We start from the raw sequence: 27,721 nt of genomic DNA, 5'->3' as shown, positions 1-27,721 counted from the left end.
TGCATATCACTGGCTTCTCTGGTCAGTCAGCCTCTGCCTAGAGGTTCTCCTTGAGAGATGCCGTCCCTGTCACCCAGTCGCTACTACCCCATTCTGTTTTCATTGTCAGTAGAGCACTTATCCCTGGTGTTTTCTCATTTACCTAATTGTTTATTTAGATTCCATCTGTCTCTGCCTCTGAAGACACACACACACACACACACACACACACACACACACGAAACATCATGAGAACAACAACCTCATTATCTTATTGTAGGGTCTAGAGTAATTACGGACACATAGTAGGCACTCAATATTTATTGAATGAATTTACCTTGGAATTTTGTTCAAATCAACCTTTTCAATCAGACCCTTTGTTTTGCTTTGCTATTTCAAGCAATGTTGTGAGAAATATAAATATCCTTGTATCTGATTTTTTACATATTATAAATTCCTCAAAGTGGAATGATTGGATCAAAAGCAAGTGCATATTTTAAAAAATATTACCAGTTTGCCCCATGAGAAATGTATACCAATTTATATTCCTACCAACGGTATTATGACATATCATGTTTTGCTATACCCTGGCCAACACTGAGTATTGTGAAACTTAATTTTTGACAATCTAATGAATAAAAATAGTTTTTATTTGACATTTTAAAATTTGCCATGTAGTTCTGACTTTTGACTGCAAGGAACAGAAAATCAATTTAAACCGGCTATAATTTAAAATAGAAATTTTTTATTGGCCCACATAACTGAGAAATCAGGGATTGGTTAGTTCGGGAAAACTGGACCCAAGGGCTCGCCAGTGTCATAGGATGCTACATCTCTGGTATTTTCCTTCATTGATTTCATTTTCAGACAGGCTTCCCTGTGTTATCGCAGTGATCCCTTTGTAATACCACTAGAAAAGAGAAACCTTCTCTCCCAGAGGCTTCAGGAGAGTTTCACTGGAATAACTTGAATTATCTGCCCATTTCTGTACTAATCTCAGGGGCCATATGGATAGCATATGCTGATTGCCCGCTCCGGATCACATGTCCACCCAGGGATCAGATAATGGAGTCAGCCCACCTGCACCAGGTATTCCAAGAGTCAGGAAGGAGTGGTTCATAAAGGAAGAAGGAGTAATGTATGCTGAACAGAAAGAGAATAGATGCCCAGTATGTTGTATGAGCTGGTGCTGTTCTTCCTACATATACTGGAAATTGCTTCTGTGAATTGCTTGTTCACCTCATTTGCTCATTGAGTCAACTAGATTATTCATTAGTTCCTTACTGATTTGTGAGAGCTCACTTTTTAAAGAAACTAGCCCTTTATCATATGTGCTATAAATATTTTTCACTTTGTCTTTTGATTTTGCTTAAAATTTTTGTCGGAAGTTTCCATATGGAAATTTGAATGTTATATAATCAGGAACGCCTAGGTGGCTCAGTCAGGTAAGTGTCCAACTCTTGATTTTGGTTCAAGTCATGATCTCAGGCTCAGGGCTGGGTGAGGAGCCTGCTTGAGATTCTCTCTCTCCTTCTCCCTCTGCCCCCCCTTCCCCAATAAATAAATAAATAAATAAATCTTATATAATCAGATCAATCAGTCTTCATTCATTCAGCATTTATTACATACCTAAAAAGAGCCAAGTAGTGTATCAGGTGTCTGTAAACATAGAAATAAGTAAAAGCCATTGCCTTGAAGGGCTCACCTACTGGGCAAAAAAAGTTATTGACTTACCTATTACCAGAAAGTGTCATGTAGGCCTTCACAGATGAAATTTGAGCTTCTTTGGGAAGAATGCATTGAAATTCCCTGGTCAGATAAGAAGAGAGGCAGGGAATTTCCTTGAGCGCAGAAGCATATGTAGGTATGATTTCTATGTTGTCCTGAGAATTTGAAGAATGATGACATATATAGCTCATGACTGAAAAAAATGAAAAGACAAGAATTCTTGAAGCCTCTTCTCAGGATTCCCAAGCCCTTGGTTATTATTATGAGAGATAACAAGATAACTTTGATATGTTAGAAGCTCAGATGTGTTGAGAGTATTGAGATAACAAAAGCAATACTTAGGAGCCAAACAGATCAATCAGCTGTATCCCCCTTCCAGCTCTGTCTAGCACAAAGCTTCAGCTTGTTCTGTGAAACGTATAGGCTCTGACTAGCAGTGCAGTCTTGATTGGACGTTTCTTCATTGTCCTCCTCTATAATGTGAGGGAGTTGGACTTGTAGGCCTGTAGGGTGCATTCCATTTCTGAAGATCTGTGATGGTTTAGGAATTAAGTAGACAGTTATAGAAGAAAAAAATGCCATCAAGATCAGAATTTCCTATTTCACCATGAAATGGCAACGCAGTATTGTGGAAAGAGTAGAGACCCACGTACCTGTCTCCTCCTCATGAAGTTAGGTTCAGCATGAATGCCTTGGCCACCTCAAGATTTAGGAAAATCAGTCTAGAAAATGGATGTGAAAACAGTGTCTTTTATAAATATATAGTACCATTAGCATTTGCAGCAGGCAGCACTGGCAGTAGTGAGCTCACATTTTTTATATATAAGTAGAATCCTAATACCGTGAACATAATGAGCATTTTCAAGTTTTTTTGGAAATACCAGAATTCAGTTTTATTAATATTACTTTAATTGGACCTCTGATTCCTCTGGAAAACCTTTTTTGTTCTTAGAAATTGTAATCTATTTTAATGGCATTGACTGCGCCTCGAGTCAATCCACATTTATTTTTGATTTGTTTATTTATTCAAATCAATCCAGCCATGTGCCCAGACTTTCACATTCTCTCAAGTTCTTTGAATGCTTCATAAAGTACCCTTTACTCAAGTAGTACTTTTTATTTAAATTATCTTTGTTGTTCATTTTCACCTCTTTTGTTTATTTTATACACCTATCCCATAATATGCACTTGATAAAACTTGCGAGTTTCATAAAAGAGAAAGGTATTGATCGATTAAGGCTAAGAGAACAGAAAAGGAAAGAAAATAGGAAAATGTAACCAAAGAAAAAGTTCACACTCAGAAATGCATGCCATAGGGTTCTAACCAGAACTTTTCAAGGAGCCCTAGTTCTATTGCCTATTAATAGTTATTACGAAAACAAAAAAGAAGGATGAGGTTCTAGTAAAAATAGATAAATGGTAAACACTGGAGTGAACAAGGTTAACCAGTTCTATTTATAATAATATTTCTCAGAGCCTTTCATAATGTAAATCTCCATGAGTATCTGTTAAGATCTTTGTTCCATATAATAAAGTAGCAGGTGTTTTTTGTTTTGTTTTTGTTTTCAGGAAAACAAAGCTTTTTGTGGTATTTAAGACTGAGACAAATTTCTCTCTTTAATATTCAAACAGGGGAAATTGAGTGATAGAGTAGAGAAAATCCTCAACAACAATTCTTCAATAAATTCAATAGTTTTAAGTAGACGTGGTAATGTTACACATATGATTTTCCACCGATTTTATATTGAAAACCGTTCTTATTGCAAGCTAGGTAGGCTTTGTAACAGTTTTTAGAAACTGAATTATAATAAGAAATGCTACAGAGGTGGAATTTTTATTTTTAATTTTTGCATTGTTATCTGCATCATTTTCTCTTGTCTGTTACAGTGTCAAATTATGGCATACAAACTGACAAGAACAAAATCATGATACATCTAATAGCAAGGTCTAAACTTTCAGTTAAACCTTTTCATATGGAAACACTTAAGAAGCATAGAGGTGGCTGTTCCTAAAAGCCTTCTGTTTGAGAGAAAAGGAAACTGGTGATAATTACTATGGGTAATTATGGTAAAAATTGAAAATGTTTACAAAACAAGCTTATATGTTTTATGAAGTAGAGTTTTACTGTTTCACCAGATTTCCTACCTTATTCGTTTGCTAAATTCAAATGGCTTTGATGTTGCATTATTTGCTCAAATTTTAAAAGCATAACAAACACAACCATATCAGTTTATACATAGGTAAGTAGATCGTTATTGGCAGGTAGTTGATAGATGGACAGGTAGACAGATAGGCAGATAAATAGATAGATATTACATGTTTGGATCCCATAAGGAAATATGTCATCTGTGATGAAATTTTTGTTTCCTGGACATTTTCAAGCCTTTTTCCTTCAGATGATTACTGCTTCTTGATTACCAGAGCAATATAATAGAAAAATAACAAGTACGAAGTAGATCATAAACATTTTGTTATATAAAATTCATTTCCAAATGCATTAGATAAAAATTCATAATTGGAAATTCATTTTAAGAAGTTACTAATGGAGGCGTGTACATACTTTCCTACAGTGCAGCTGTTCCCTACAAAGTAGTATTCTGTCAAACACTCCAAAAAAATGACGTGGATGAAACTCGAGTAAAATAAAAAGTGCAAATATTTATTTTATCCCTTTTCCAGTAGTTGGGGAGAAGGCTGGAAAAGATTAGAGGAAGGGCCTTGTTCCTTTTTCAAGAATGTTTTGTGTGGTCCTTGCAGAACAAACAAAATCTCAGATAAGGTCAATCCTTACAGATTGTGTGGCCATTTTATGCACGTGAAAGATCCATTAGCATAGTCAAGAGAGAACACAGTCTTAAACATTTTAAATGCTTTGAAAAAATCATCTTTTAATACTGAAGTAGAAAAACAGATGTCTGCACATCTAGAAAAGCATAAAATATGTTGGCTGTCTTAAAGGAAAAACTATTCCAATTCAGTAACGGCTCACATTTATTCCACTATATTAAGTACAATTTGACCCCAAAAATTAATTCTATATTTGTTTTAAATATTATTAATATTCTATGTGGCATTTAATGAAATTACATTGCCTTTTTATATAATGTAAAAAGATTTGAGAGATGAACAATGAAATGTAACACAGAATAAAATATAAGCCTTAGAATATTTAAAAAAATATATTTAAACCAAAGTTCTTAAAGATTTTTTAAATAATTAAATTAAACCAAACTTTTCAAAAATTTTTTAAAAATAATTAAATTGTTTAGTCTTTGTTAAGTTATAATCAAGTTAAAGAAAAATGAGCATAGTTTACAAATAATTTTAGTATTAAGGATAAGAGCCCTTGCAAATAAGAGTTTATTATGGAAATTTTAACAGACTTTTAACTGCTGACATCATTGTGTTATTTGAATTAGTCCCATGGGACCAAAAGAAAAAGCTTACAAACAATTTATAAATGAATCTTTCTCTCTTGTGTAACATTATTTGTCCCACAGAAACACTAATTTTCTAGTACTCCTCTTGTTAAAATTAAGCCCTGGGGGGAACTTCATAGTTAACTAGTAATATTAAATTTTGAATAAAGGAGTTCTATATTATACTTAGTATTCATCTTTTGTTTTCGCTATAAATATTTATATATAATAGTATGTATGCATCCTAAAGCAAAATAATGTAGCTATTAGGTATCATGAGAATGGACTCCATGTCCCATAAACCAAAATCAGACAGAAACTAAGCTAAAACAGATTATTATTTGAAATCATGAGGACTATATGCTAGAAATTCTTTTAATGATTAGGTGTGCTAAGAAGTTTGAGGCAATGACCCAATTAACACATGCTTTGTTGGAAAAAAGAATCTGTGTATATTGTATCCTGAGCATTTTACTGTGTGCTCCACTCTAAGGATTAACATCGTCATTGGGATGATCTGAAGGGTCTTCGTGGCCTTACAAAATGCTTTCTAGGAACTCAGAATTGCCTGGATTATTTTCATCAGCCTTAGGTTTGTAGTTTCACTTATTAAAGAAGATGTATGTGCCATTTGTATGATAACAGAATGGAACCAGCATTCCAACAGGGTTTCCATATGGGTGATTATTGTTTTTCTCACTGTGGGTAACCCTCTAGTAAGACAAGGTTTTCTCTAATATGGTTGTCACATGGTCAACTGCTTCACCTTCTCATTGATTTCCTATGATCAAGCTAAACGTTCATTATGGTTATTACTACGTAGGCAGGAAAATGACATTAAAAGTCTTGGCTTTGCCTTGACAGTTTAAACTGGATCATTCCTGGGCGCCTGGGTATCTCAGATGGTTAAGCGTCTGCCTTCGGCTCAGGTCATGATCCCAGGGTCCTGGGATTGAGCCCCGCGTCGGGCTCCCTGCTAGGTGGGGAGACTGCTTCTCCCTCTCCCTCTACTGTTCCCCCTGCTTGTGCTCTCTTGCTCTCTCTGTCAAATAAACAAAAATCTTTAAAAATAAATAAATAAAAATAAACTGGGTCATTCCTAGTAATCCAGTTTGCTGAAACTTTTAGTAAAATCCAGAAACTTTGCATATATAAATCATCTTCCTGAGAGATTTTTAGCAAGTATAATGATCCGTAATTAATATTACAGTCAAATTTGATAAAATGTAATACAAAATTATTTATGCTCTATGGTTAAAATGAATTAATGGTAAATAGTTTCAGCATTAAGAGTTATAATATAGAATGTTTAATATAACCATATTAAGTGAAGTGCTTCTTTTCTCTTCTTACAGCCAATCGGTGCTTTGAACCCAAAGAGAGCTGTGTTTTACGCAGAGCGTTATGAGACGTGGGAAGATGATCAAAGTCCCCCCTACCATTATAATACGCATTACTCAACAGCAACATCTACCTTATCCTGGCTTGTTCGAATTGTGAGTATCTTCATTAACTTCAACCAAGTTAAGCTACTTGGTTGTTTTAAACAAAGATTAGAGGCCAGTGAAGTAGAAGTAGAGACGAGAAATCAAAACCTGAATCCTTTTTTTAAATGAGTTTTCTCATTTAGGAAATCGGGTTAAGAAGATAGATTATTGTGAGCTTCTTAAGCCTAAACCAGTTATAAAAGGAACCAGACTCTTGGAGTGCGTCCCTAAGGTCCACAGTTTGTTTTGTTCACCGGTGGTCATAAGCTGGCTCTTCCCCTGGCCCTCTCAGGCTTGCTTCTTATGCAGTATACTTTAAGAACAGTTTCTGAATGCCTTGAAGACTTCTTTCTGTTTCTTTCTCTTTCTCCTAACACATTCAAGTCTCTCCGATCTTTCAAATACATTTATACGTCCATATGTACACACAGACGTGCACACATACATACACACAAGGTTCCTTGGACCCCGACCAACCCTGCAGTTACTTTCCAGTTCTCACCCTTCATAGTCACGTGTAAGCACAGCCTCCACTATACTGCGCTGTCCCATGCTCCTCTCTGCTTCATCACCTCCCATTCAGTCTTTAGCCTGGCTGATTAAGGTTCCACACCCACGCTTTACTGAATTGTTTTTGTGGAAGTCACAAATTATGCGGCTAGAACATCTCATTTCTTACCGTGATGTATCGGAAGCATTTGGCACCATTGCTCGGTTTCTCCTTCTTGAAATTCTTCCCTCTCAGGACGCTTAGGTGGCTCAGTCAGTTCGACGTTTGCCTTCTGCTCAGGTCACAATCCCAGGGTCCTAGGATCAAGTCCCGCTTAGGGCTCCTTGCTGAGTGGGGAGCCTGCTTCTCCCTCTCATGCAGCCCCTGCTTGTGCTCTCACTCTCTCTCAAATAAATAAATAAAATCTTCAAAAAAAGAAAGAAATTCTTCCCTCTCATGACTTCGCAGACAATATCCTCTCTTGGTTTACTTCCTGTCATCTTAACTGCCCTATCCAGGCTCATGCCCAGATTTTTTTTTTTCTTGACGTTTGTGTTCCCCAAGATTTTTCTGTCTACTTAATCTGGACAATGCCATTTAATTATAAGCTAATGCCTTCCAGCTTCTGTCTTCATTGCAAGCGTTTTTCTTGGATCCCAGCCTTTATTTCCAAGTGCCTACTGGATATTTCTCCCTGAATGCCATTTCCATAAATGAACTCCTCATCTCCCTCACACACCTGTTGTGGCTCTTCCTGCATTTCCTATTTAAATAAATGGCGTGATCACTCACCCAGTTACCTGATCGAGAGATTTTCTCTATTTCACCAGCCTGTTACATCCAATCAGACATCACCTCACCTGGGTTCTACCAACTGAATATCTCTGCAGTCTGTCTCCTTGCCCTATTAACTCTGGCATTTCCTTAGTTTAGGCTACCATTGTTTCTCATCTAGATTATTGCAGAAGCCCTAACAAATCTTCTTGCTTTAGTCTTTAGTCTTGCTTTCTTCAATCCAGTCTAGTTAAGAGCAGTTACTAGAGTCAGATGGTCTGAATTTTTTTTTTTCTATAAGCAACTGAGGAGTATTATAGAATGTTAAACCCAGTCCATAAATCAATACAATCAACGATGTCTTCTCGCCTTACCAAAGCATACCTTAGATCACTCTGTTTCATGAGGCTGATTTGCCTCAGAAACACACTGGTAAAATAGAGTACATGAAAATGTATGTACATGAGACCACATCTTATATTCTCAAAGATTTTTTTTTCCTCTATCTAAATGACAGCTTTAGTTTGGAGGTCCTTCTCAAACATTCTCTCTGTTATGGGGACAAATTGAACTTACAACAAATACAGTATGAGTATCCTTTAAGTAACTTAGAAATCACTGATAGGTAGTGTGCTACAAACAATTACTGTTATTACAATGAAAGATTTGTCAGAGTTATGATTCAGTTTAACTGAACAGAAATTTTATATTTTTATCATCTTAAAGCAGTCTAAGTAGTTTTAAAAAGTTTAGATTTAACTAGCCTATGAGAAAATAAACCCAAACCTTATTTAAAAAATAAATCTGTAATTATAAACTAAAGGAAAATACATAAAACTTTCGTTTTTAGACCAAAGTTATTAGTCTAATTTGTCCAAAGATTCACCTTAATTACATGAACTTGGATTTTTTTAGAAAAATGTTTCTGAGCTGATGTTTCTTTAAAAATATTTTTTTAACTCCAGCACTTTTAAAGAGTAAGAATTTCTATTTATTTTCTGGTAATTTTTGAGGAATATAAGATTCAAATAGGTGCTCGGTTACCCCTATAAACCAATCTGAACAGAGCACTTTAGTTTATGGGTTGTAATAATTTTTTAATACTCTCCAGATGTAGGAAAATACTTCAGACTCACACAAGAGTTAAAGGCTTTTCTGAATTACAGACACACAGGTATATTGAGAACTTATAGCTTCTAACCTGTAATATCAACCACAGGTCAAAACAAAACACAGAAACACAAAAAATTACCAGTCAAGATCTCAAGGAGCTGGTGTCCTTTATGATGGACATAAAATATGTTCTTATTTGATTTGGGCTCACAAATAGGCAGACAAGAAAACAAAAAGACTAATAAATTCTATGATCACCAAATGGTGAGATCATAAAACCAAATTCTCAGTCATTACCACCACCAATGGGAAATGACTGATTAGCAGTGCATGTTATAAAAATGTTACAACAACAAAATCAGCAAATGGAGTTAAAAAAAAAAAAAAACCTAGAGAAAAAGTGTGCCAGTAAAGTTCAAGTTATGTTTGCTGCTCAGAATTCACTCTGCAGGGCAAGAAAAGACATACCCAGGCTTAAGCAGCCTTTGACATGTACTTCCTAAGCAGCACGGTCTATTTGGCTTCATAGAGTTCACGCTCAAAGGGACTTCCAAAAAACTATGTTAGAGAAAGAAGTTTTTAGAAAGCATCTGAGCCAGAGATATTCATCGTGGGAGGCCTTTACCCATCACCTTGGGTCCCATCAATGATATTGCTGTAGTGAGCCACTGCACCACTGCCATGGGGAGAGTAAGACACGTCTCTTGGGTGTTTTGGTGATTGGAGGGAAAAAAGGTCCAAAATCATTTCAGAAAGAACATTATCATAAAACTTGATTATTTGAGAATTAATTGAGAGCATATATGTGATAGTATTTTGAAATATATAAATTGCTATCTAATAGCGTATGTGTAATCAAATTAGTCTGAAGTCAGATTTATGACTTATTTATGTGAGTCCGTAAAAATACTTGTTTTTAGGGTACCTGGGTAGCTCAGTCGGTTAAGCATTTGAATCTTGGTTTTGGCTCAGGTCATGATCTCAGTGTCCTGGAATTGAGCCCCGTGTCAGGCTCCTTGCTCAGCAGGGAGCCTGCTTGTGGATTCTCTCTCCCTCCCACTTGCGTGTATGCGCTCATGCGAGCATGCGCTGTCTTTCTCTCTCAAAAATAAATTAATTAATCTGTAAAAAAAAAATACTTGCTATCAACAGCTTGATTTAACTTAACACTCTTGTATCCCTGATAAAGCTAAATACTTTCTCAAATCATAAATCATAATTCATCCTTAAGTTGATTTATTATTCCGGTGAAATGGAGCACAAATTTGAATCTGTACAAGAGTATGGCAGAAATTCTGTACATATTTATTCTAGAAAGACCCTTTCAGTATTATCTATAACACTGCTGCACAATAGAAATATAATGCAAGCCACTTTCGTAATTTAAAATTTCTAGCAGCCACATTTAAGAGTAAAAAAAACAGGTGGAATTAATTTTAATAACCATATTTGTTAACCCCGTATATTCAGAATGTTGTACTTTCAACATGTAACCAATATAAAAAATGTTGATGATATATTCTACTCTTTTCTGGTCCTAAGTCTTTGAAACCCAGCATGTATTTTTATATTTATAGCACATTCCGTTTGAAAGAGCCATACTTCAGATACTCAGGAGTCACATGTAGCAAGTGCCTACCGTATGGGACAGAACAGATCTATAGGATTGCTTTCACGGAGACTCATTTAGCTAACACATCTTTTGTCGTGCTGTTATAAACCCAAGTATCCCGGTCTAATAGCTTACTAAGTGTTTAACCTAATGGTCCAGGGAATTGTGATTTCCCCACTCCCATCCCACGGGGTTTATGAAGTAGAAAATGCATTAAAATTCGTGTCACTAAGAATTTGTTCATAAAAACAAGGTACAGAGTAAGTAAGTATTTGCCCTTTAGCTTTCAAGTCTTTTGGACCCAAAGTCATTAAACTCATTATTAGTTTCAATCAATATGTGTGGTATGACAATGATAATAACTGCTTTAAAATCCTAATCAACTTTCTTTAAATTAAAAATATTATTTTAGACAAACTACCAGTGAAATCACTTGTCTGAATTATAAGACTCTGAAAAGCCTGGTTCCTGGAGAGGTGCCACTGGGCAAATGATGAATGAACCATGAGAGTGGAGTTTGGAGTTTCTTCAGATATTAACTGGTAGAAAAGGCACATTTTACTTGGAATGTTTTTACTTTAAATCTTACCCTGAACATATAGTATATAACATACACATAGAAGTAATTAAATCTTACCCTCTGACCTTTACATCCCTCAGCGACCTAGTCACCTTCCAAATTCACTCTATTCCACCTAACTATTCAAAACTCATTTGTCAAACATTTAATCATAATCTTTAAGGAAGTTAAATAGGTTGTGCAACAAAAGTTCATTTATAAATCAGTTGTTTGGAATTTGGAACTTTTAAAAATAAATTATGGGCTTTTTTGGAAGGCCTACCCAAGAGCCTGTATCTTTAAAAGAATGTATTTGTAGTGAAAAAATCATAGGAACACTTTTGCAGGTATTATAATTAAAGCCCAAATATAATGCTACTAAATAAAATAGTGTTGTCATGTTTATCTTGAATACTGATGCTTAAGGACAATGCAAATTTACTTAGAGGAAGACGAGGAATTCTGTTTTTTCATTATTTTCTTATTATTATGTAAGTTTCAGGTAGACAGCTATATAATTTGACATTTGTATTGACTACAAAGGGATCACCGTCCCAAGTCTAGTTACCGTTCATCAGCATACAGTTGAGCCTCTTCACCCACTTCACCCAGTGCCCAAACCCCTTCCCTTCTGGTAACCACTAGTCTGTTCTTTTTGTCTATGAATGTGTTTCGTTTTACTGTTTGTCCATCTGTGTGTGTGTTTTTTTTAGATTCCACATGAGTGAAATCATGCAATATTTGTCTTTCTCTATCTGATTTATGTTGTTTAGCATATAACAGACTCAAGGTCCATCCATACTATTACAAATGGCAAGGTTTCATTCTTTTTTATAGCCAAGTAGTAGTCCTCTGTATAAATTCACCATAACTTCTTTATCCATCCACCTATCAGTGGACACTTAAGCTGTTTCCATGTCTCGGTTATTGTAAATAATGCTATAATGAACATAGGGGTACATGTATCTTTTCAAAGTAGTCTTTTTGTATTCTTTGCATAAATTCCCAGAAATGGAAGAGCTGGGTCATGTAGTAATTCTATTCCTTTTTTAAAAAATCTCCGTACAGATAAGGGATTTTTAACCAAAACGTGGTTTATAATAGGTATATGGGTTAATTAAAAGAGCCTTTTTGAAGATTCTAAAAGATACTTCTGGATTCCTTCAAAAGGAATGGGAGAAAACAAACTCCTGGAGTCAGACAATGCACAATACTAATAATGGGGCCTCCGTTTCCTAGAATGTGACCCTGAATCTTCTCAGATGTAAAATAGGAATAATTATACCTACTCTGAAGGATAATCATGAGGCTGCAGTTAACTGAAATAATACAGTTCTGAGCACAGAAACAGGCGCCCCTTGTCTTCGTGGCCGTCCCTTTGGTCTTCATTATGCTTCATATCCCTTCAAGATACACACCTTTCCTTTGGTAGAGTTACGTTCCAAGCACTGCCTATTCCCCACGAATGGGGTTTGTTTCAAATGAAAGGGAGGCAAAGAAGAAAAGTACAGCAGAGAGGGACTTAAAAGATCCTTATGAGGTTACTAAGCAAATATAATAGAAGACAGAAGAATAAAGGGCTTGAGTGAAGAGAAGAGGGACAGGGGAACGGGGTTAGATTGACCAGGATGGAGTTGATTGGTCTGTAATCATTGAAAGGCAGGAAAGGTGGTTGGTGTCCCGGCAGGGGATAAGGGTTAGGATCAAATTCAGTAGGACAGGTACGACTACCCAGTGCAGGCCTGGCGGGTTCTGTTTTCTAGTACTAAGACAGGGTTGGAAGATACTACAAAGTGACATTAGGGTAGATGTAATTAGGAGAAGGAGGTCTGCCATCAGCCGTTCATATCACAGGATCTAACAGGAAGCTTGTAAAATCCAACAAATGCCAGCATTTTAATTTCTGAAATTTCTGCTTAATATGTTTTCATTTGTACATCGTCCAAACCGAAAGCTTTTCTAAGTAGAATGATAAATTATCTAATATGGTAATGTACACATACAAAATGGTTCAATCCGCATATCTTAAGTAAAAAAATACAAAAGTTTCTTAAGTTTAATATAGCACTTAATCCTCTCTGTTAGTTGGGCATGAGTCAAATGAAAAACGAAAAGCCTTCCACTGTGCCTTGAAGGTAATAAGGAAACACATGGAAAAAGGTAATCTCCACGGTAATCAGAGCTTGAAAGATCAATACTCACTTAGAAACAAATAGGTTATCCATTTCTATCCATACTCTACCACTGTCGCAGCCGGAGGCCTTCAGGAATAATGAGAATATATGTCGGTAATATAGTATGTGACCCTAAAACAGTTGTTAATCAGATCTTTCTAAAAGCTACTTAAAATTGTGAAATGTGGAATTCTTCCATATTCTCTGCTTTTGGGTGCCACCGGTTTCATAAACTTCATGACCAGAAATAAAAGTAATTCTTTAATTTCAGATTTCTTTTTACTGTGCCCATCTGTGCTATTTTTGGCATGCCTTTGTTAAGGTCTAAAAGCCAGGAAGGATTGTATAATTTAGGTCAGGATAGAGATAGATCAGCTTTTAGTGGCTGATGATTTAAAAAAAAAAAAAAAATAAGGCTTTGCATGTATAAATGGGCCTTCACTCATGTCTGTGTAATAGGTTAAAAATCATAGAGACAAGTGCGATCCTTCTAAATTAATCTCTGCCTATGACCTGCAGAGAGAGAGAGAGGAAAAAAAAACAAAAACAAAAACACACCACACCTGACATCAGCATCCTAGGGCAATAAAGAAGTGCATTCTGAAGTTACAACTTTTTGGTCCAACGAATAGTTAAGAACTGACAAAAACTATCTTACTCTTCCCCAGCCATACCTAATCTCTCAACAGTACTTGTATGTGTAGGTGCATTCAAGGAACTTTTTATTAAACACTGACTCTGAGCCAAGCACGGTACTTGGTGCTAAGGATACGATGGATTAGCCGAAGGCAGGAAGAGTCCGGTCAGGTTGTCAGTCTGTCATGAAGCCCAGCCCAGCAGTGAAGATTGACACGTTCATAAAGCTGTAGTCATTTTTATAACTGTGTTAGGTGAGACACTTCAAGCTTCCTCAATATTATTTAATTATATGTAATACCCGTAATTATCCCTGAGGTGTTGTCCTTCCCAATTAACGTAGATGAAGGACCTGAAGCAGTTACTTAACACAGCTACTTAAGGTTAAATAACTTGCCTAAAAGAAGTTAATGGTTTGTTCTACCCAGATTCCAGCTTACATCTGTCATATTTCATTCAGTGTTGCCATTTGCTACTTCTAGGATTGTTCTTATCCCCACTTGAACTAACCCGGTGATAAGATATGCCACATTAATTACCTAATGTTTATTAGTGAGCTAAAAATCTGCAAAGCAAATTAATTAATGAAGGACATCTCATAAAATTTTTCTTCCTAACTTAATTTCAGTGACATCTATTTGTCTTTCTTATCACTTAAAATCTTAAACAGCAATATGGACTTCCTGAATGCAGATCTGATTTTCAGGTGAATCAGTAATATAACCCTTCTCTATTGTTGTATCATTCTTCATCCCGTCTCTTTAATCATCCTTACTGTCATCCGATACTGATCATGAAAAATCGGTGATCTGTTACAAACTTAGAACATTGATGACATCCAGCCACACTAAATTTTAGGAAGAGACTGAGGAAGATGGATGGTTGTAGCTGTTGCCCAACAGCTGGCCCTTACGGCCAATGGCAACAAGAAAAGTTCAATGGGGCCCCGTAATATTTCATAGATATGAAAGAATTAATAGAGATTACATATTAAAGAAAAATAACTGTTCAAGAAAACGTCGTGTAGATTTCTTAGCATTATTGAACCTAGGGGTGACATGTCATTCATCCTAGACATAAGAGAGAATTAAACCGTGGGAAAGGAAATAGGTATTTATCTGTGTTATACTTGTAGTTAAGTAAGAAATCCTTGGTAAGAATGAATGTTATTCAGAAGTGGATTTAATGAGATCAGAAATAATGCCTCACTCCCAACAAGAAAGTATACAAAAAGCATTAAAATGAAATGCATTAGGCACGTGTGGTAGTCATTCTCAGGTTTCCTGCTATGGAAACATGTACTGGGTAGCAGATACAGTGTTTCTGTGAGGTGACAGTGACAGAATACCAAAAGGACTAGAGTTCATCTATTCTCATTTGCACTTAACTTTATTTCATTCATTTCTTCACCAAAGTATACATGTAGCAACTTCTGTGTACCAGGTATTGTTCTAAGTGTTGGAGATAAAACAGTGAACATGATAGATGATGGAATCTGTTTCCATGGTGGGGAGTGAGGAGATAGGTTACAAATCACTTACAAAACAGTATGACAAGTGTTTCAGTGATGTCTTTAGAAAATATAGGGTGTATTTGAACATACTGGAGAGCTTAGCAAATCAAGGAAAGTCTTTCAGGAGGAAAATGACATCTTGGCTGAGGCATAAAGGATAGAAAGAACTTAGCCAAGTAAGGACGGTGAGAGGAAGGGATAAATTGGTACGAGGCAGAGGGCACATCTTCTACAAAGGACAGGAAGTGAGAGCAGTGTGGCACGACCTTAGAATGTGAAGAAGGGAGGGTGACAGGTAAGTTTCCAGATCATTTGGGATCTTTTAAGACAAGTTGAGCAATTTAGACTTTCTCCGAAGAGCTCTGAAGAGCCACTGAAAGATTTTAAGCAGAACTTTGCATTTTAAAAAGATCATCGGACCGTGATGTGGTAGAAGTACTTTAATAGACTTCCATAGGTAATCTAAGATGGCTACCCCCTACCCAATTCCACAGTGCAGTGACCAGTGCCGGAGTGGTTTTCTTATGGCAGTGTTGTTACATATGGCCTTAGTTATGAGAAAGAACATCTGAGTTACAAACCGAGAATAATGCAAAATCATTCATCATTAAATCGTAGAGCACTACACATCCATCATCTTATGGAACAGAAGACTAAAGCCCAAGGAGCAAAATGGCCTATGAAGGCTGCAGAGTGACAGTGCCTCAGCTGCCCAGTCAGGCCCAGTCAGGCACCTCCTGACTCCTCAGCGTAGGCGTCTTTCCAGGACCCTGCACCGTTTCTACCTCACAAGGGTTTCAAAGATGGTTGTATTTTACAACGGAACGAGGCAGCTGCCTTCAGGAGGGTCACATTCCTGATTCTTCTTCCTCTTTTCACTTAGGAACCTTTCACAACCTTCTTCCTCAATGCAAATGATGGAAAGTTTGACCATCCAGATCGAACCTTCTCGTCGGTTGCAAGGTCTTGGAGAACTAGTCAGAGAGATACTTCTGATGTCAAGGTAGGTTCTTTTATTTGTTGATAGTAATTTAATTTTAAAATATGCTGAAATCTTGATTTTTTTTATTTAATTGGGTATATAAGACATGCTGCAGTTTTGTTCTATCGTATTTTAAAATCATGCGGTACATCTAACCTAAAAGGAAACTAGAGGAAATAATTTTGAGCATCACAGAAAATGATTCAGAATTCATTTATATTATTCGGTTAAGGTGTTTTCGTAATTTCAAAAAATTCCTATCTAATTTAGATCGAATAATCTGGAGATGGAAAGAAAAGGCCATAAATTGCCTTTCCTGCTGTTAACTCAATATTTGGCCCATTCCATAAAACACAGCAGGAATTGGATTTGACCTTAATGTGTCATATTGTTATAGCTTGCCCAGCTTTGGGTTTACGTAGCCTGGGGCAATTAATAAAGCATTAATGACAAGACCCATTTAAAATGTAGGCTTTTCTGTACAGCCTTAGCTTTTACTTGACTGTGCCTGGGGATACTATGCAACAATACACATTAGATTAAACCAACATACACACAATACCCTGGAACAGGCAGAGAGCGGAGTGATTTTACAGTTGGTACTATTTAACTGTTGTTAAATACAAATATTTGTTATTCATTTATATGGGCTTTTTTTTTTTTTTGAAAAGAGTTGTATTCAAAGCAATAACATGCAATTGTTCTCTCATTTTTCTCATTTTTTTCTCTGGTAATGGGATTTGGTCAGGTTACCGCGTAGGTACGTGTGTTTCTCTCTAAGGCCTCTTTCTTCAAGGCAGTTTTTTCCCCATCACTGCCACTCATATTGTTAAATATAAAAATATTATGGAATTATTCCATTTAGGGTCTCAGTCCAACAAAAGGCAGTGAATGAAAGTCAAAATTATCATTTTCATATATATGTTTATCTATTGCAAACATTTTTAAAGGCAGTTACAGTATTACTGAAGTGTCAGAAAACTGGGTGAATTCAACTTCGTTCCGTTCTGTCTGAAAGCAGAAAACGAACAAAATGGATCTAAGTAGAGTGTAGCTTCTCCGTGTGTTTTGTTCATTACTGTCAAAGTTTGCATAAATGAATATTAATTTGTGCATATAACATATTCATATTTGGAAATAAGATAATTTAACATGCATCCTTACTGTACTAAACTCTTAGAGCATACAGTTTTCTCCTAGCAGCCTTGTAACTTCACGGAGGAATTAAACTCTAACGTATCCACAAGCCGTCATTTAAACTGACTTCCTACCAATGAAATCAGGGAGAGAATCTGTTTCGAATTTACGTAGAAAATGAGGAGTCCAGAGGCTTCTAGAATTAGCTTGGTGTTCATAAAGGCACTCGATAAATATTTTGTGTTTGAATTAAATGTTATTATCTATATTTTAAGGCTTCCTGTCATATTTAAGGTTATTTATATCTTAATTCAAAGCAGTATCCACATTGAATCAAATTATTTCAAGTGAAAATGTCTGCTCACTCTTACTAGACATCATCACAAAAAAGAAAATGGGCTTTTCAGCTTAATTCAAACCCTACCCTCACAAACCCACACACAGATCAGAATTAATCGTTCTCATATATGTAAGTAGATAACAGTGTTACACTTTACTTTGTCTCCTGAGAACTTCATTGATGCTTCTTATCACCAAAAATATCTCACCAAGGTATAGGTCAGTCTCTGATGACCAATGTTCTTATCAGGCTTTTCCCTCTAAAACTGCTAGGGTTTCTCCCCGAATTTGCCTGTTTGGGAACTTTCAAGTAACACTTACATTTTGTTCCCAGCTGTGTTCCTTTGGTTCCTGGGGGTCACATCATCAAGGACGAAGACCAATGTGGCTGTCACTAACTGGGGAGCTTTTGTATTTTTATCCTCACGCAGCTGTGCTGAATACAAACAGGACCTATCCCCCCACCCCGGACTTAATTAGTTCATGAGGAGCTCATTTCCCCAGCTTGACATTGCACCGATTTTTCCCATTTCAGTTCTCTTTCATATTTATGATAATATATCTTGAATATCTTTCCATGTAGACCCTTTCTTTTTCAAGGTTGCGCACTGCACACAAACACAATAATTTATGTAGGCAATCTCCTATTTATGGGTAGTTTGTCTTTCTCTCTGATTGTTATTATTCAACACACGGCTGCAGTAAACACCCTTGCGCAGTGATCTTGATGAACTTTGCGTATACGTATACAAGATAATGTCTATTAATGCCTAAATGGCTAGATACATTTTTAATTTTGAAAGATATTGCCAAACCATTATTCCCAAAGATGATAATTCACTCCCTAGAGCAGTGTGTGAGGATGCCTCCTTCCCCACGCCCCCCTCATCACTGTTATAATAAACAGTGTAATTTTTGCAAATCTAGTGAGTGAAAATAGAGTTGTCTTTGTTTGGGCTTGTGTGTCATTAATTGTGAGTGAAGTTGAGCATTTTTCATGTTTCGTATTTCAATAACTGACCCGTAAATTTACTCAGATCTTTTCCCATTTTTTCAGTTGGGTGAAATATCTTTTTGTTACTGATTTGAAAAAGATCTTTGAAATTGCATCAAATTGCATTACAAGTATGGTTTCTCAGACTTTCTGCTTTCCTCTATTTCAGGTGTGTGTGTCTGTGTGTCGAAATGTATCAGAATATGAGGGTTCTCATTAAGGAAATGTTAGAGAGGTTTTTGGTAATACTGGTGGTAACTTCAGACTCTCTAAATTCACATTTAAATATATTGATTAAAACACAGGATATTTTTTTTCCTCTGAAATAATACTTGACTTAACAGAGAAGAATGTGTTACCAAGAGTAATAATAGTTTTGCTAACTGTGTGTTAAAACCTATGCTTTTGATTTCTTATCCCTAAGCTGTTAAGTAAAGCATTGGATATCATTTTAAGGAAATGCGTTTCCATTTGTGAAGAAAAGTATGTCTGCAATATCTCCTAGCTTAGGTAATCATATAAGAAAGAACTAGAAGGGAGTAGCTGGTTTCATTCTGTCTCTCTTTATTAACATCAGTCTCTTCCTGTGGTAATGCGTACAAGCTGGGCAGAGATGGAGTGTTGGCGAAGTGACCTTTCAGGAGCCAGGTCCCCTGAGTTAAGTCAGACCTGTTGGTTTTTACTTTATTTTTATTTTATATTTTATTTCTCTTCTCTAGTGTAGTCTTGGTAACAATGACATTCAACTTACTGGAGTTCCTACACTATGATTCCTTAATGCCTTCAAAAGTTGTTATATTACTTTTGAATAGCTATGTAGATGTCAGGAAAGGTAGCTGTGACAAAATGTCATTAAGGTGACATAGTGTAAATTAATACAGTTAATGGAGGTGCTCGCCACTGACTCATTGACCCATTATGAGCTCTTGTGGAATTAACGAACGCCAGGGCATCAATCTTTTGAAAAAAAGGAAGAAAAGAGATGGCAGCTTTAAAACCTTGCAGTGAATTATATTAGAAAAGTGAAAACGTCTGGGTTGGATTTCATTTCACTAGGAAGCCATAAAATGGTATGCTCTCTCAGCAAAATATATTAAACTGAAATGTCAGATTTGATGCAATAGGTATACAATTATGATAGTGTTAATAGTGGTCTTCTATCACTCTAAGACATACTTTCAAGTCCAATTTCTCAGCAGCTTGAACTTGTCATAAGCTTGTAAATTAGAAATTGTGTTTGAGGATATTTTCTTATTATTGACAGAACACATATAACACTATTAACTGTACCATGGGGTTTTAGTATAGCTGTTAAAATCAAGCAGAAATCACATTTACAGACACAAAATGCCTGTTATAATATTCATCTTGCCATTTCTTTGATAGTATTTGGTGTCTTTCCGAACGGTTTTTCATTTAGGAAATCTTAAGCTACTTGGACTCTTTCCTTAAAGAGAAGCTGATTAACCGAAACCCATCAGTGGGAAGAGAGTAAGCACGAGGCTCTTACGTGAAGTAGGCCAGTTGGTACCTAAAGGGCTCTGAAGGAGCTCACTTACCGGTAACAAGAGTAGCATGCATGGTTCCTGGATGGTTCTCAGCAGTTTTTAAACATGCCTTTTTGTCATTTATTTGATAGTCTTCAGAATAGCCCTGTGAGATAGCTTTCTTGTAAAGGAGATCCACCGATCTTAAGTGGCCTAAGTTCACACAGTAGGTATGGAGGAAGCCAGAACTAGCACCGAGGTCTGTTTAGTTCCTTGTGTTGCCTTTTCATTGGTTGGCTTGCTGCTCTAATTCTTCTGCATGACCGTATCATCATATCCAGCCACTTGGACTTGTTTGGAATCATTGATCAATCAGGTGTTACTTTAGTCATTTATTGCTATGTGGCAAACCACCCCAAACCTTAGTGGCTTAAAAAATACAGCCATTTATTTCCCTAGGGTTCTTTAGTCAGAGTAAGGTTCATCAGGTATAGCTCGTCGCTGATCCATCTGGGGTCGATGGGGGTGGCTGGTCTGGGTCTGGAGGATTCACTCACTTATCTGTTGCCTCAGCCAGGATGGCTGGAACTGCTGGGCCTGGCTGGTCCTGTCTTTCTCTATATAGTCTTTCTAAGAAAATCACACTGTTTTTCATGGTGGCGGGGGCGGGGGGAGCTGCAAAGCTGCTTAACGCATAAGCTTGAAAGTCACATAGTGTTACCTCGACAACATTCTGTTGGTCAAAACAAGTCACAGGGCCAGCCCAAATTAAGGAAGGGGAGAAATGGACTCTACCTCCTGGTAGCTGAGCAGCAAAGTCACATTTCAGGAGGACATGGAGGTTAGAGGGATGTTTGTGGCCTTCTTTGGAAATAGTCTACTAAAGTCCTTTCTCTGGTCACAATTCACATTCCTCCTAGATGCAAAATATACTCAACTTGTTGTCCACATTATTGTATCAGGATCAAAATCTAGTATCTCATGGTCTGTATCGGGTCCAGATACAGATATGATGCAGGAATTTCTATTTTGGATACCGGGAACCTAGAAAGACAAGTTGTCCTGTGTACACGCAGCATACGGTGGTGAGCCCGAAACAGGTAAACCTCAACAGAATCTACCCCAAAGGCAGGGATGTGGGAGGTACAGAGCGGCGGCTGGTTCTTGGCCATTGGGGCCAGGCTTGTGGTGTTGCCAGTTTCCTGGACCCTGGGATCAGGTCCACCAGGACCTTGGCTTTGCCCTCTGGATCAGCTTTCTTTTCCATAAGAAATAGCCCTTGTCTGCCACTGAGTGGCTTTCTCCAGATGCTTTCTGATCATAGAAAGTTGGGTCCAAGGCATTTTTAACCTCCTTTAAAATTCTGTGGACTTTCTATGTATCAAATTATAGTTCATTATGAGAAAAAACTTGCACCCCGAAATCCTTTTGAGATAGGATCCTATTTCTGGCTATGAGTTAAGATGCTGTTTATAATGCCCTTAGGATTCTTAGAATCCCTTTATGTATTCAAATGGGTCTACAAACCACCACCTTAAATTTTGCTGAGCACTTACAAAGGGGTTTATACCCACACCTTTTACCTGGTGGCCACATTTGATTTGCAGCACCTTGGACTCTCTCTCTCTTTCTAAAATAAATAAAAATAAAATTCTCTCCCTCTTCCTTGCCCCCCCCTACAAAAAATGCACACAGCAACTATATATTTGTTGACAGTGCGCAGTTGGAGTTAAAGCCCAGCAAGGACCGCTCATGGCTGTGCCACATGGTGACAGCTGGAGGGCTGTGGCTGGGCCAGAGAACCCAGCATGGCTTTCCTCACGCATTTTGTGGCCCATCAGACCGGTCCAGAGTAGCTAAGGACTGTCCAGACATGTCTGTCTCTTTCCATGATCACTCCAGCAAGGCGGCCCCACCACTTTCTGTGTCTGTTGGCTTCTCAGCAGATAAAAACAGAGGTTGCGGGGCGCCTGGGTAGCGCAGTCGTTAAAGCGTCTGCCTTCGGCTCAGGGCGTGATCCTGGCGATCTGGGATCGAGTCCCACATCAGGCTCTTCCGCTATGAGCCTGCTTCTTCCTCTCCCACTCCCCCTGCTGTGTTCCCTCTCTCGCTGGCTGTCTCTCTGTCACATAAATAAATAAAATCTTTAAAAAAAATATAATAAAATAAAATAAAAAAAAAATAAAAAAAAAAATAAAAAAAAAATAAAAACCATGAATTTAAAAAAAAAAAAAAAAAAAAAAAAACAGAGGTTGCAAGGCCTCCAGTCTTAGGCTTCTCTAGAAGCCCTGCAATATCACTTTTTTACATTCTGTGTGTTGAAATATGCCTGACCACATTCAAAGGGAGAAGAAATAGAGTCCCCCACTCTAAGGGACGAATGGTAACATGGAAATGCCAGAGAGAACAGGGGATCGGAGGGGTTATTACAGCCATCTTTGAAAAAATTCTACAGGTACTAATTTTAAAAAATTTTAAATTCTAGTTTGGTTTATACTGTGCAGTTCAACCTGATTGTTCATTTAGACAAAACTAAAATCTGAAATGCAAATAGCTTTAGAAATATATCTGCTTAGGCTAGGTGACATGTAAGTTAGTCCATACATTTGATAAAAACCCTTTAATCGCCTGAATTGTCTACATAGGTATTCCTTCAAACACAAACATCCGAAGTAACAGTTTTGTTACTGGGTACAGGGTATACTCTGGTACTGGGTAAACTCAGCAGCAATATCTTTGCTGTGCATCAAAAAAAGAATTGATAGAATGACTAGCTTCTGAAAGGTATTTTGCGTATAACTATTACATGCATTGTTTTGCACATTGCCACCATTTATCCTCACATCTGCCCTGAGTTCATTGCTGTCATCATCACAGTTTTGCATATGAAGAAATTGATTGTTTTTCCAAAAGTTTAAGAAACTTGCCCAAGCTGGCAAGAGGTCCGGATTTAAACTCAGATCTATTTGATTCTGATGCACATAAAATAGCCCTTCCTGGTAGAAGAAGGGATAATCCCCAACCTGCCTCCCTGCCCCGTCTGCCTCTTACCTTCAACTAACTGCTCACCCTACGGACCTCTGCTTAAACCAACACAGCTTGAAAACCGTGGTCTTCAATTTTGTTTTTGTCACTATTTCATACCTGAAGTTCAGGAGGTGATAAACATACAACAATACTTGATTCTTTTTTTTTTTTTTTATCTCACACATTTGCACTGAGCATCTGTTATGTACTAGGCACCATTCCTGGCAAGTGAGTAGTGTGAACCAGTGAGCGAAATAGACAATGATCCCTGCTGTCATGAGATTTCCAGTATAGTATGATACAGGAGCCTAATATGTGTATAAAATATATATATATATATAATTGCTATGCAAAAAATCAAAACAGAATGAAGTCATACAGAACGACTGGGTCGCTGCTTCAGAAGCAAAATAGAGAATATAAGAGCAGAGCCCCTGGATTTAAAGTGATTGGTTTCGATTTGGGGCTTTATCACCTATTTCCAGTGCAATCATTAGCAAACTAATTACCTTCTCTTTACCTCAGTGTTCTTGTCTAGAAAGTGGGAAGAATGAGAATACCCACCTCATGAAATTTTTGTGAAGACTAAGAAAATATATGTAAAGCACTTAGAACAGTGCCAAGACATAGCATATGAGGGGCGCCTGGGTGGCTCAGTCGTTAAGCGTCTGCCTTCAGCTCAGGTCATGATCCCAGGGTCCTGGGATCAACCCCGCATTGGGCTCCCTGCTCAGCAGGAAGCCTGCTTCTCCCTCTCCCACTCCCTCTGCTTGTGTTCCCTCTCTCGCTGTGTCTCTCTCTGTCAAATAAATAAAAATCTTAATAAAAATTAAAGAAGACATAACATATGATACAAAGAGTAAAAAATAATAATAAAGTAAAATGCAAAAAAAGGATACAAATAAATTCTACCTGCTGTTTTAAGATTGAACCACCAGAGGTAACATATCAGCTGACTCCTCATCTTAGAGTAATTGTCAGAGAGAGTAATTATCTTCTTGGACATCACAGTTGAATCTCTGAGATGAAACTCTCTTATTCGTGAGGTTTTTCCTTTTTAAATACGCAGATCTTTTAAATTATATAAATATGAATATAAATTACATACTAATGTCCTGTATTTATATACTAACGTTGAATTTTAAAATGCTATTTGAAACAAGATTTTTTAAGCTTTTAATTTTAAAGATTTAAAATAAAACTGAGGCATAAAAATGTACACCCACTCGGCTGCTTTAGCGACTTATCCCTAGACTGTGATTTTTACTCTCTTCCTTCCCCTTCAGAAAAAGAGAAAGAAAAAACAAAATAAAAACGTCCCCAGCTCAGGACTTCAGGGTTCAGATAGCTTTAGTCCCATATAGCTCTGGTCTTTTGAAGCTTTTAGGAGCCTTGCAATTAAGCTGAACTTCAGGAATTTCTTGATATTTGCCTTAAATATGTGCCTCTTTGTGACTGTTCTATTAGAAATCTGAAAGCATTTCTTCAGCCCTTCAAACATCAGGCTTCTAACAGCTTTTTCCAGTGTCTTAGTTAACACCCTAATTAGTGAGCATAGTTTGGTTGACCAGATGGACTGGAGTGGAGAGCACTGCTTTTACTAAAGGATTATCCAGGAGGCTCTAGTCATGCTACTTTTTCGTATAACTGGCCTTGATTAAAGCCTTCCTGAATGTTCCTGCTGAACTCCTTACTCTTCCTCTTGCCTTTCTAGGTAATCATCTGGCCAGACCTTTCTTAGCCTCCCTTTTCCTCCTCAGTGGCTGCCCGCTTTTAGCCCCTTCTTATGCTAGAGAGTTTAAATTGAAACAAAGTAGCTCTTGTTTCTTCCACTTCTACAGTTCGGGGACAATTTTGTCAGCAACTTTAAAACCAACTTTTTTTGCATTTTAAAGTGAACTCTTTTACCCTGTTAAACCTTTTATACCTAACTAGGATAAGCAAGATAACATTCTTTAAGCTGCAAAAATTGCCCCTCAAAGGGCACAAATTTTATTTTGGGGTTCATCGTTTTTCTTTTATTTAATAAAGTCCTTCATTGGCTCTTTTCCAATCTTCAGGCATTCTTCCAACCATCTGCATCTTGCCCCAGAGGATTTCTAGTGATATTAAAATAACTTCACCTAATATCATCAATAGCTTAATATTTAATGAGCACCTGCTGCATACACAGTATAACACCAAGAGCTATGAGGGGGTCAACAAAATATAAACCCCACAAAATCAGGCTTGAAAATCTGCTTTTGCCCAAACTGTTATTAATATAAAATCCTAGGGCTTTGTTGCCTTTGTGAATCTAATTTAATGACATTCAGGAAAATAGTATTATAGTGGTAAGTGGGTTAATAATAACCACATAGTTTATGTGACCCTCTACCACAGGAAAGAATGGAAAATAATATATTTGGAAAACCTTATAAAGCACCAAGACCGTTGAAGATAAATTAAGACTCTTTGGGTTGTTTAAATAAAAAATAAATCTATGTTGCTATATCCTTGTGGCTTTATCTCTCTGTCTATCCTCTAGGAAGCTTAGATAGTCTAGTTCTAGAGATGGGACATGAACACATATAACTGATGAAAGGCAAGAAGGAAATCCCTGACTTACGTGTGTCTATGACATATAAATCACCCTCCACAAAGAGCGACTGCATGAGCTTATTATATTCTTTCCCCGTTTTGGACCATTTGGAATGCTATTGTTGTGCTGTGTTGCATAAAGAATGGGTAATGTGCAAGTAGCCATATTCTTTACCTTTCTCTACATCTTTTATTAATTGTCCATGCTTTCCCGAACCGTGAGAGTAAGATCGAAAGAAAATTGTAAGTTTTATCTTAATGCATTGAAATAATAAGTTAATAATTATTGTCTCGTTCAGCTCAGGCAGCTATATTTTACCATAAATTAGGGAGCTTGTAAACAGCAGAAGTTTATTTCCCACAGTTGTAGAAGCTGGAGGTCCAAAACTAAGGTGCCCACATGGTCAGGTTCAGTGTCAGGTGGGCATCTGCTTCCTGGTTCACAGACGGCCATTGTCTTACTGTGTCTCACGTGGCGGGAGAAGAAGCAGGCTTCCTCAGGGCTCCTGTAAGGACACTAAGTCCATTCCTGATGGCTCCACCCTCATGAACTCGTCTAACTCTACCTTCCAAAGACGCCACCTCCTAATACCATCATAGAGGATAAAGTTTCAACATTTGAATTTTAGAGGAACAGAAACATCAAGATCATAACAATTGTGTACTTCTGATTGCGTACGAATCAATGAGAGTAGCGATGATGCTTTACTTCCACCTTCTAATCAGTGATCACACACCTTTGCCCGGTTGCTCCTTCAAAGCAATATAATATACATCATCGTGCTTAGCCAGCCCAGAAGTCAGCTCACTATAGTCACCGCTGATAGAGTATTTCTGAACCAGTCTTTAGCTCCTGCCTTGCCCACTAACTAAACGGTATCATGATTTACAAATAAGTATGTTTTTTACCTTTTAGTTTTTCTTTCAGCCCCTTCTGTTTCCCCTTTTATATCCAGGTCACTGAAAATTTACAGGAGTTTATAATAATCTCACCATAATTCTCCTTCCCCACACTCTGTTGTGGCCTCGATGTCTTGTACATAGTGTGTTGTTAATGAATCAATACCACACAGTGTGAGCCACCTAATTCCCTCTGTCACAGTTGACCTCCCTGCAAACGTCCCACAGTGTGCCCCTTACCACAACTTACACTTGCCCTTCTCCCCCTTCCCTCCCATTCTCCTTGCGCTTCTGGTTCCCCTTCTCCCTGCATACACACAGATACCCAGTCTCTCCTCTCCATTCCATCCTTTATGTTGACACCCAGTGTCTTGTTATAAAATAAATTTGCCAGTAATATAAAATCCAAACAGCTTAGCTTGGTATAAGGCTTCCTTCATCATCTGGTTCCATCTAACTCTCACCAGCCCACTTTCCCCATCTTGACCTGTGTCCTCCTGTATATCCTACACTCCACCCATACTCGGTCCTTACCACTTCCTGATAATACTCCCTGATGGTCCCCCTGCCCCTCCCCCCTGCCTTTATCTTAGACATAGTTGAATTCAAATGTCTGGTCTCCAGTGAAGTCTTTCCAGACTTGCCCTGAGTTCCCTGCCTTCTCCTCTCTGCTCTCTTGCCCTTGGCTTATACTTCTTTCAAGCTCTTATTATTGTGTATTATAACCATCTGTTTATGCATTTACCCCGTGGACCAGATTATAAATTACTTGAAATAAAACCATGTCTTGT

The 27,721-nt window shown here is 37.4% G+C and overlaps 1 protein-coding gene across 6 annotated transcripts in view; it reads left to right on the top strand.

Moving 5' to 3' along the window:
- NBEA (neurobeachin) overlaps positions 1-27,721 on the top strand; it is a 662,109-nt gene that overhangs the window by 573,396 nt on the left and 60,992 nt on the right. For all 6 annotated transcript variants that reach the window (XM_048215508.2, XM_048215507.2, XM_048215504.2 and 3 more), the window contains 2 exons: positions 6,482-6,622; positions 16,368-16,487. In XM_048215508.2, the coding sequence (XP_048071465.2) occupies positions 6,482-6,622; positions 16,368-16,487 (261 nt within the window). The remainder of the gene's footprint in view (positions 1-6,481; positions 6,623-16,367; positions 16,488-27,721) is intronic.

Source organism: Ursus arctos, unplaced genomic scaffold (genome assembly GCF_023065955.2).
Source record: "Ursus arctos isolate Adak ecotype North America unplaced genomic scaffold, UrsArc2.0 scaffold_10, whole genome shotgun sequence".
In the NCBI taxonomy this organism is placed as follows: domain Eukaryota; kingdom Metazoa; phylum Chordata; class Mammalia; order Carnivora; family Ursidae; genus Ursus; species Ursus arctos.
The sequence above is the reverse complement of the archived record's forward strand: the minus strand, read 5'-3'. Positions and strand labels throughout refer to the sequence as shown.